The sequence below is a fragment of the Ruditapes philippinarum genome, unplaced genomic scaffold, assembly GCF_026571515.1.
Source record: "Ruditapes philippinarum isolate M1 unplaced genomic scaffold, ASM2657151v2 ctg1516_1_1_1_1, whole genome shotgun sequence".
NCBI lineage: Eukaryota > Metazoa > Mollusca > Bivalvia > Venerida > Veneridae > Ruditapes > Ruditapes philippinarum.
The window spans coordinates 465,256-477,452 of NW_026867184.1; the positions used below are offsets into that span (position 1 = coordinate 465,256).

At 32.6% G+C, this 12,197-nt stretch overlaps 1 protein-coding gene across 3 annotated transcripts in view; it reads right to left on the reverse strand.

The window, feature by feature from the left end:
• Positions 1-3,456: 3,456 nt before the first annotated feature.
• Positions 3,457-12,197, reverse strand: part of LOC132735192 (fibroin heavy chain-like) — a 41,626-nt gene continuing 32,885 nt past the window's right edge. For 2 of the 3 annotated variants that reach the window (XM_060722120.1, XM_060722118.1), the window contains one exon: positions 3,457-4,448. In XM_060722120.1, coding sequence (XP_060578103.1) covers positions 4,216-4,448 — 233 coding nt within the window. In that variant the 3' untranslated portion in view covers positions 3,457-4,215. Of the gene's footprint in view, positions 4,449-7,490; positions 9,945-12,197 lie in introns of those variants that run through there. The other variant, XM_060722119.1, reaches the window with a different exon arrangement.

Sequence of the window (12,197 nt, forward strand, 5' to 3'; positions counted from 1 at the left end):
ATTCCTACTGTGTGGGCAATCAATTACCTGAACTTATAAGTATCAAACCACAGCATTTGAAGAACATCAAGACTTGTTCTGTTTAGTTTCTATAATGGACAAAATTATGATACCTGTCATAATTTATTTGATATAAAGATATATTTTACCAGGAATGCCTGAATATAATAGAACATTTTACCTGTATAGGGGAAATAACTCAAATTTGACCATTTCTTCATGACAGAGTTGTCATTCTTGATTCCAAATTTCGATAAGTTTATCTATTATAAAATTTAATTATCTTGAATTTTGAGTTTTCTTTTTCATTTATCAATAGCAAGAATATGGTCATTGGAATTTGGGAACAAACAATTTAAACACCATGAAAAATTTAACAAGAGGGCCATTTATGACCCGGTATAACTCACCAGAGCTATAATTATGTAGATTAAATAAATCCACACCAATGAGATCATTAAAGCGTCTCAAAATGCTATGTCGCGGTCCTCAAAAGGGGGTCTGATATGAAATGGAAAGTTATAAGACAACAAATAAAATGTACAGATTAACTTTATTTCAATGTGAAATAAACTTTAATCAAATGCTGATAACAAACAAATCAAAAGCAACAACAAAAACAACCTTATTAATTGGAACAATGTTGAATAATACTTATTCTTAGCATTTTTAACAAAGAAATTTGCTGTATATCTAAACAAGAACGCAACCTCAATAAAGTCCGCTGCTGAATGAATGAATTATTGCCGAATCCAGAATGTCTTTTATCTCTTTCTATATGGATACTATGTTATTCAAGCTCGTCTCTATTTAGGGTAATAATGTTTTTATTACAAAATGATACACAATAGAATAAATTATAGATTGCTTTATGAAAGTGATTCGTAATTATGTTGCTAATTTTTTATATTATGCACATATGGATCTCGTCAGCACATATGGAGTCAAATGCAATTTTGAGCACGGATTCGTTAGTTTGTAGCCAAATGTCAATCAGGATTTGTCTGAATGTTAAGCACCGGTCAGTAGTTCGTAAAATCTCTGTTTTTTTGAGTCTGTTTAGTGACATTTTCTTCATTCACATTGCATGTTTTGGACACACCAGAACCCACGAAGGAAAGAATATCTCGATGAAGACTGCATAGTAATATATAGGACAGTCAGGAGGGTAGAATCACATTTCGATTTTCATAAAAAAGGATTGAATTTTAAATAAATGTTTAAAAAGATGAAAACTTATCCTGCGATTGACCTATTTTTACAGTTCCATCTGTTGTTATGCTTCACATTTGGTGCAGCGGAAATTCAAATATAATTTTTACCGATGCTCATTTTTGAGATACATATGAGGTTCCACCCCGTGTTTTGGATACAAACTTAAAGCAACACCAGGGATCAAGTCCACCTCAACTTCTGGAGCTAAGAGATTCATAGACTCCAGTTATTCGAACCCATTTAGTCCCCTATCATGAAGGGACAAGCGATGGCTGTTATTCCGATGCCTTAATTTACTCTAAAAGATGAACTATTTTAATTCCATATTACCTGAAATACGTGTACTCATCTATTTGATACATATTTATGTTTCCGTAAGGGAAAAAATTACAGATCATGCTGATCATCTAGAAACTGACAACGCACAATATCAAAGTCTGTAAAAACCATGAAAACAGTCATCATAATTATGCGGAAGCTTTTTCTTTTGTTTCCGTATCTTGTTCCGATTTATTGATTGATTTTCAATGATAGGAAAGTTCTTGATACTTTATTATTTTATACTAACTTCCCGATGGCCTAGTGGTAAGTATGATAGCATTGCAATTGCAAAGTTGCAAGTTCGAATCCTCAAACTATTTTTTCAAAGATATCTTTAATTATGTTTTTTTTAAAATTATATGCAGTATTAGTGGATGAATACAGGTAATTTCTTTAATTTTTTATGTCTTTTCTTTTAAAAATTAATAACGGTGATATGTAGATGTTTATGTATTTTTTTTTATATTTTCAATTTGTACAGTTGCACAATGGGTGATTGGCATGCACAAAACCTTAGAAGTAGTCAAGTTTCGCAAAAAAATAATTAAAACAAATATACACATAAAAATAATGTTTTATTAAGATTAGAACCTTCAATCTTCAATTTGAAACTCCTATCGCCTAGGCTAGTTAGGCAAGTGTTGAGTCGCAAAGTCTAAGTAGTAGATTTAAGCCGAATGTAGCACCGAAGGGAATTCAATATTTTGCTTACTGGTCAGTTTGAGGCTTATATCTTACTTAAATTACTACTTTTACAATCACATATCATGTTATCTATAGAAGAATAGGGAATAATGTATTTTTGTGCTAGAAATGTACAATTTAAATGTTTTTGCAATTATGATTTACTTAAAAATACCCCAAAGGCAGCCTCTTGAATGATTAGATGTCCATAGCATGAAATATCGTGCTTTGGATTATGACCAATAATATTCATGGTCACAATGTCAAACACAAATTATACCAGTAAGAGGCATACAGTCTCATTTGATACAGTATTCAATTTACATTTGGAATTTTACCAAATTAAGTAAGAATTTTACCAAATTGAGTAACAAAAAGTTTTCAAATCTGTAATAAATCTCCGATATTTTAAATGACTGGTCACACAGTGAATTTTTAATTTTGGATTTATATACCGACTATTTAGAGTTAACATGATATTTTGTATGGATGCTCAATTGAGATTTTTTACAAGACTATCACGGATGTGAAATGTTGTGTTCAAATGATCATTAGTGTGAATTTTAGATGATACAATAAAATTAAGCTGACATTTATACCTGATTTGCTTCATTGTATTAGTTATGTTTCAGTTCATTCAAGTTTTTGAATACATTTAATAGTGCTATTCAACAAAAAAGCGGTTAAATTTGACTACATATATGTTTTGCTTACATACACAGAAATCAAAAATTAGAAAATATCATTTTGTTGTGTACTATCTAAAATTCATACTTTTATTTATACGTCAATTAGGACAGAAGGTCATTGAATATTCAAATATCTCAGGTCAATATTGCCAAACATTATCAGTAACAAAGTTTGACATAAGTGAAAAATAACTTAAAAATTTTTAGAAGTTAAAAAATTACATAATAAAAAATATGAGCCGCGCCATGACAAAACCAACATAATGGGTTTGCAACCAGCATGGACCCAGACCAGCCTGCGCATCCGCGCAGTCTGATCAGGATCCATGCTGTTCGCTTACAGACCCTATAACAAGTAAAGAAACTGATATCGAACAGCATGGATCCTGATCAGACTGCACAGGCTGGTCTGGATCCATGCTGGTCGCAAACCCATTATGTTGGTTTTGTCGTGACGAGGCTCATATAGCTTTCAGAATTATGCCCATTGTCAGGCTAATGTATCACAACGAAGATTTTTCTTCAAAATAAAGAAACTAAAAACAGATTAACAGTTCAATAATTTAATTGTGGGTCAAGAACAACCTCTCACAAAACACTAGCTATATCACTCGGGTAACATTATCAAAGAAAATCTCTTCCTTTTAAAGCAGCACGCCTCCAGATTCATGTTAAATTTCATGAAAATTTTGATAATGTATTTGACAGTAAAATATTGTGAGGTGAACAAATAAAGTTATTTACATATTGCAATTGGCACTAACAATCCATGCCAATAACCAAAAAGAGGTCAAAATGTGCAAAAAAGCCCTTACTGCGTTAGTAACGCAGTAGAAATATGGTGATAAAATACTGCAAAATCAGTCTTAAATCGCAAATAACATGTAAAATTTAACATTGATCTTGATTGTTTTAACCTTTCTTGAAATATTAGTACATTTTTCTCAATTTTCATTTCCTTGAAATATTTTGGCTCATCTGGAGGCGTGCAGCTTTAAAAGAAGCCAACAACTTATTTATATTACTTACTTTCAACACGAATTGACAAAAATGTACTAATTATCATTATTTAAAATAATAAAATTCACAAAACTTTATCTATGTTTTTTTTTCAAAACAAATTCACAAAACGTTAATTTATATTTTAACAAATTTACAAAATGTATCAAAATATAATTCTTCCTAAGATTTCAGATTCTGTCACATATATATTTCTTTACAGTACACCAACTGTTTCTGAGAAGTATTTTTTTTTAATTTTTCTTCTCCTCATAGATGACCGATAATTATTTCAAATAAACATATCCTATGATTTTTGGTTCATATCCTGGTACCTTTTATCAAGGTTTTTCTGTCTATGCGTTTTACTTTGTGAATGTTGAGCAAAGTGGGTCTCTGTGTTTAAAGTTACATCACACATTGGACAATAATACTTCCCGCTGGGAGTCCGGAAGTTACTGTAGTCAATGTTAGATTTTGGTCTCATCGGTCGATCTCCAAACTTCTGTAACCCTCCTGCTCCTCTCCCTCTACCAAAGCCTTAAAACAATATAGTTATCATGTAGTATTCCAGTGGATCTTAATGTGTATACACAATCAAATGTTTTAGCGTATACATGTACTGCATTGTCATTTTAAAGAACAAAACCTTACCATATATAACTGTGCACCTGATTCAACGACAGTCACATGTAAAGTGTTTTCAGAACTACATGTATACATATCTTCATTTAACTTATAGAGGACCACTAGGCAATGCTATCTGCCCCCAATGTCTCAGCTTTGGTCCTTTCAGTTCCAAAGGCATTTTTTTAAAGATTTTCCCTAAATTAGTATTTATGATAATGACCAAATGCAACTACGAGGTTGCACAATTTCTATCAGAAGATAAATAATTATTATTAGTTATAAAGATATCTAAAGTTAGATGCCCCTTTGCCTTTTTTTAAGCGGCATAAAAACTAAAATAAACAAGCAATTATCATAGTATTGCAAGCAATCCATAAGTCCCCTACCGGTTAGAACCCCATCAACATTCTGAAGGGCCATTGGCCATTCACTTATGTTTCAATTTTTCTCTATTTTAAGTAAACTTGTTGGAAAAGTTCTTTAAAAGTGATCACAGGAAACAGTTTTTATGAACAGACAGACAGACGGACTGAAGGACACTCTAAAGTTAATATTTGAAACATCCCTGTTACCAAAATATAACATTTTAAAAGCAAAATTCTTAAAGAGGAGATAACTCTTGAATTAAAGATGCAATGTCATAAAAATGTTCAGCTCTTTTTGACTTATCACAAATATTGTTATATTTGCCATGTTTTAAGCCTATTTGTTGCCAAGGCAACTGATATTTTTTCAAAATAGGAAGAACAGATAAGACATGCATAATCTCAAGACTGCTATCTACCCATATGTCGTTTCATAAAAATATTTCCAGTACTTTTTGAGTTATCACTGGATTCAGTTTATGTGTAAAATTTGCCATATTTTCAGTATATGTGTTGCCATAGCAACCAGAATTTTCAACATAGGAAGAAAAGAAAAAGACGTGCATAATCTCAAGACTGCCATCTACCCATATGTCAAGTTTCATAAAAATATTTCCAGTACTTTTTGCTTTATCACTGGATCCAGTTTATGTGTAAAATTTGCCATATTTTCAGCCTATTTGTTGCCATAGCAACCAGAATTTTCAACATAGGAAGAAAAGAAAAAGACGTGCATAATTCCATGACTGCCATCTACCCATATGTCAAGTTTCATAAAAATATTTCCAGTACTTTTTGCGTTATCACTGGATCCAGTTTATGTGTAAAATTTGCCATATTTTTAGCCTATTTGTTGCCATAGCAACCAGAATTTTCAACATAGGAAGAAAAGAAAAAGACGTGCATAACCTCCATACTGCCATCTATCCATATACCAAGTTTCATAAAAATATTTTCAGTACTTTTCAAGTTATCGCGGGATCCAGTTTTGTGGACTGACAGACGGACAGACAGACGGACGGAGGGTAAACCTAAAGTCCCCTCCGGTAAACCGGTAGGGGACTAATAATTTCTGGTTTGTAGTAAATTAATTATTTTCCTAACATCTTTTATTCAGATTCTGTGACCTATTTATACGTCAGGCTCATATCAGTTATTTAACTTTATAAGAGAACCAAATAACTTTATAAGAACAAATCCTTGGTCAAATACTACAAAGAAGTTTTGGAAAGAGATCTTGTACCATGAAATTATTACAACAGATTACACATGATCAATATCAGATAAGATGTATCCAGAACTTGACAACCTTATCCTGGGGTACAAACAAACATTGACGGTTATGGCTTCACTTTGCAACACTGTTCACAATAGTGATCAAAGCTTATTATGGATATATTTGTAAGTTTGTTTGCACCCCATAATTGGATGCGAAAAACCCACATTGAACAGTTCAGAGTATCTCTATTCAATAGTGTAACACTTTGTGGTCAAGTGAGATAAAAACTTTATATCTTCCCCATTCCTTTCGCTTATGATGTTAAACTTAAAGGTTCTATTCAACTTGAAGTACTTTGACACCTAAACCGTTGACTAAATGACCTCCAAAAGATTATGGGTCACCTGCTTTGATGAGATTTGATGAGTGACCTAGTTTCCAATGTGACCTAGACCTAAAATAACCAGAATTTTCATATTCAATAAAAGGTTATCATCTTGTATACATGGCACTTTCATAATTGCATGATATCAAAGAGTTACTAACTGACAAGGCAATTATTTAACTATAGAAATGCTTCTGCGCCAGAAATGTGAAGGGTGTGTGTGTGGGGGGGGGGGGGGAACAGTGGACATTTTAAAATTTTAAATCTGAACTTAATGATGATAAAATAACTCTAAATCATTCTTCAACAAATTTATTTTTCCCAAAGATGAAAAAAATGATTACACATCAATTTTGATGAAAATGGAAATTGAATGAGAACATCAGTTATGTACACTTTAACATGATTTTTCAACGGTAAAAAACTATGCCAATGATAATTAATAACTTACAGTGGAACCAGTGAGAATAATGTGTTAAGTTCAGAAAATATATATTTGTTCAGTATATAAATAGCAAAACAACTTCTTGAAATTAATAATGTTGAAAACACATCAAGTTATGAAATAAGAGTTTTTTCCAGAATAATTATAACATGTTATTACTTGCAGTAATTGTTCACCCAATTTATCTAACATTTTGAAATGAAGTCCAAATTTACAACTTTATAGTATTTCAACAAACTAAAAAAAAACAAACTACACAAAAACATGTGATGAATTTTTGATTTTCTCAAAATATGCTAATCAATGGGGAGTCACTATCCCTTAAACTTGTATGAACTGAAAAGGTTTAGCCGGACAAATTCTCCAACCAGTATACAGCCAGGCCAGCCTGAATGCCCAGGCAGGCTGACCAGCCTTCATACCACTGACCTACCTACTTCAAGTTTTTATCTTTATATCCCTATAACTTTGTTAATGTACAGTTCCAACAATGGAAGCTGTCCTTGAGGTTATAAAACTTCTTTCCGAGTTCCATCTCAAAACTCAGGATTATCATTGGTCAGTGAACATTTTGTGACAGTTTCCGACCAATCAAATACCTGAGATCCATTTTTGAGCTTAGATAAATTCTTTATATTCTCAGACCCAGGACAAGACGATTTAAGGAATTCAGCAGTTAAAGGGCTACACTACTGAAAACATGACTGTCAAAAGCAAATACATTGTGTTTTATGTAAAGTTTGTAGGAAAGAATTACAGAAGGATCAATATATACATGTACTAATCAACATAATGTGGTCTGACTCAAAATGAAACATATATACAAATTTATAGGGTTCCATGTCATGCATATGTAAAACAAATAATGCTGACGTTTATGAAATGAAAACATGATGATGGTCATTTTTTTAACATCAACTTCATAATCATTCTTCTTCCATCAATAAAAAAATAATATTTCATACTGTTAATTCTACACATCTGTAAATTTCTGTAATGAAATATTTGGACATATCAACTGTTTCTGTTTCATACAATAAGCATTATAATTAACATTGCTATACAACCATACAATATGCAAACAATAAGTTCAGGCTTCTGTTAAATAATTGTCAATTAAGTAAGAACACTAACACAAATTACAATTAACTTTTAACCGGCTGAATTTTTGTAATGGATTTCTCCGGTTATGCATTTGAAACAGTGCATTAAAAATTTACAGGATTTAAATATCAGAATACAAAATCTTACTAGTTTTGTTACCAGCAGTATAGTCTGTCAGACTGCACAGATGTGCAGCCTAGCCTCTATTGTGGTGGCAAATGTTTATCACTTGTGACTTCAGCAAGTTAAAGTTGATTTAATTAAGAAATAATGTAACCAAAACAGTGATTTTATCGCTCAATAAAATCACTGTTTTGAGTTCGGATGCGAGGAATTATAACACGAGGGTGTAGCCCAAGTGATATAATGATGCCCATCCGAACGACAAACAGTGATGTAATCAAGCGATAAAATCACGGATTTGGATATATCATTTCGATTCTAACACAACATCAACAAATAAATGCTGCGGTACCTGATATTTAGCGTTAATTGCTCCTGATTTTTTTCTGTACTTATTTTCAGCGCATCACATTTTTAGTGGTTACATCACATGTATAATGATTTTGTCAAATGTTTAAATATAGAACGTCAACAGTGACTTTGTAACATAATAACACACACTTTTGGTTCTTCTATATTCAATAGGGAATCCGAAAAATGCAGGTCGTGTTAGAATGGATATTTTCTTCAATGAGAAATTCCATCGAGGGCAATATTACCCATTTCATTCTCTCATCTAAGTGCAGCTTGTAAAAACTCTCATCTCTTATGTTCTTTTATTACCTGATACCTTATATAAATGTAATTTGGTATTTTTAACTGTTTTTTGAAATTCTAAAAACGTCAACGTTCGCAAACTGTTGACAGGTCAATAGTTTAGACTGTTCCCCTCATGTGCTCTGACGTCATTGATGTCATAGAGGATTCCCCTCGTAAAGCGTCCATTGATCTTGATCATAAACCAGACATGACGTGACATAGTTAAAGTATTAATTTTAATTATTAACATATGTGCAAAACTATTTTCTTGTTCCCTTTTTCATCTGCAAGTACTGTTAAAACACTAATTGATCAGGTAATACAACAGCTATTTCATATGTGATTTGGGAACAGTCAAACAATTGTCCCTCGGTGTCAGGGAAAGTGTTTTGAACTGTTGCCCTCGGCCTACAGCCTTGGGCAACAGTTCAAAAGACTACCCCCTACACCTCCGGCCAACAGTTTGACTGTTCCCAAATCACGTATGTAATAACTGTATAATACAATTCAATCATCACTATACATGAAAAAGTAGAAGAATCTATTTTTAGCTTTGATGACCTTGACATTGACCCTAAACAGTGTCTAAAATTATACTCATTATAAGACAATGCATGGTAACTTCATATCTTACATCAAAATTATCTGTCGTATTAGGAAAAGTAGAAGAATCTTTTTTTTTAGCTTTGATGACCTTAACATTGACCCTAGTGTCTAAAATTATACTCATTATAAGACAATAGTGAATATTTTTCTTTATATACACAACAATTCACATAACTCTGGAGATCTTAGCTAACACATATCAAGTAACTAACTAAAATATATCCCTTTGGACAGGAAAACAGAAACCTGTGAAAAGTCAAACAGTCTTATTCATTAATCACATCTCCTTGGAAACCCTGCAAATTCTAAATAACATTATAAAAGTTTGGTAACTGCTTCTGTAACTTTTTCCGTCTTTTAGATGAGGTAGTTTCCACAGGCTCCTCCTCGACTGGATTAATGATTGGCGTCGGGTTATCGGTAAAAAAGCTGGCTGGACCCTCGAACCTGCTTGTGAATGCCTCGTTTTGCGTAGGTTCTCTATATGGCATCACTTTAAATCCAGGAGGTAACCTCTGACCTACAATATACAAATGATGACATTAACAGGTGTTCAATCAAACAATTACTGTGCTCTGAATTACCTTTATATTTTCTACAAACTTTTTTTGTGCCCACTAATGCTTAAAATAGTGCACAAAAAGGCATCTAAGATCTTTATAATTCATTAATGTTGGAATGCTGCCATATGACTTAAGCTTTGTCAGAGAGACTTAAAGGGACTCCACTGAGGTTTTTTGACAAGACGGGACTGGAAATAATTTTTTGAGATTATTACTCCAGTTGATGTAGATCTATACTAATAACTCAGGTGCAAAATTTGAGATCATTAGCTCCCTCCGTTTTTCCAGAATAATTATTATAATAGTGGACAAGGGTGCCATAGTCACAAAATACGCCCGTTTACGAAAGCTTTAGATGGAGATGGGGGCATTATGGATAAGTGTTATCTAGCAAGCAAGTTTTTATCCTTGGCACTGTGTTGTTAAATGAACCTTAAAACAAATCAGTAGGGAAGATAAAAAGTACATGTAATTGTAATTTAATAACTAAAAAATTCTGATTTAAGATTTTATTCTAGGGAAATACATTTCATTACAATTCTTAATCTTTGAATGAGCTGAACTGATATTTTCTTGAAAATTAAAATATAATTAAATTTCTATGGGAAAGTATTTACATTTGATAAGGTAATTACTGTATGATCTTTATGAACAAATACCAAGTCTACAGAACACCATAGTTATCACAGTTAAGAATCTTGACCAATGAATGAAACATGTGTAAATAAATGTTACATTCTTTAGAACATACTCAAGTCCAAGAAAGAGGATTATTTTATGCCCTTTGATTAAATTCTATTTTTAGAATTGAAAGTGAAAGTAGATCAAGGGGAGTAATTGTGTAAGTCATTTATGAACAAAGTAATAACTTTGTTGTCCCCCTTTGATTAAATTCTATTTACAAAATCTGGATATTTCATCATCTTTAGTGACCTTGACCTTGTATATATTGACCTAAATTATATGTATCACAGCCATAGTATTGATAATGACCATTTGTGTTACAATCCCTCAATAAATGATGACTAAATGGTCCATATACACATCTTCATATTTTTATCTGAACTTTGACCTCTATGTGTGACCTTGACCTTGGCCGCAAGGACCTGAATCTTGCACGCGACACTCCGCCTCACAATGGTGAACATTTGTGCCAAGTAATATTGAAATCCCTCTATACATGTGGAAGTTTTGCTCCGGACAAGCATTTTTCAATGACCTCTAAGTGTGACCTTGACCTTTGACCTAGAGACCTGGTTCATGTGCGCGACACTGCTCCTCATAGTGGTGAACATTTCTTTGAAGTTTCATTAAAATCCCTCCATACATGTAGGAGATATGCTCCGGACAAAATTGGACGCCGCCCGCCCGCCCGCCAGGGGCGTTCCCATAATACGTCCCGTTTTTCAAACGGGCGTATAAAAATGACCCAAAATTGAAAAGCGTTTAAACGCTTTTTACTCAAATCGGACTGAGAATAGCACAAACATATGATTTTCAATGTATTTCTTGTACATTTCTTGGTTATATATTATTTATATTTCTGTTTTAAGTGCTCATGTTTATCTATGTGAAAAATTAAATTTTTATGTCTTTAGGCTTATAAACCTCAGTGGAGTTCCTTTAAAACCCAACAAACAAACAATTTTACAGTAAAAAGTGATGAAGGAGGAATCTACCTTTACAACTGAAGGAATTTTTAGAAAATGGATCTGAGGTTATTAAGTCTGCTATGTCAGTCTTTCCTTTATATAATATGTACGGTATCTCATCTATCAAATAGCAAAAGTTATGTTCCTTAACCAGTCAACCAAGGTTAAGTTCACATATCTTCTGAAATCAAAGTGTACATTCTTCTTTGAATGTAATCAAAGTATTCCTCACAAACTATGGTAAATTAACACTGTTTTTCAAGGGTTTCATTTTACCACTGTCTATAGTTATATAGAACAGTTACAGATAAAGAGAACATTACAAGAAAATCTTAATATTTTTTAGCCAATATCCACAAAATGTGATAAACCTTGCCCTACGGGACTAAAAGTGAATAGTCTTTGCTACCAGTATAGAAACAGGCCAACATGAACATATGACCAGTCTAACCAGGCTCTATATTGTTGCCTGACCAATTTTAAATGTTCATCCTGATACCCCAATACTTGGTAACAGACAGTTTCACCAAGAGCTCAACATCTGATGTTAACATTCTG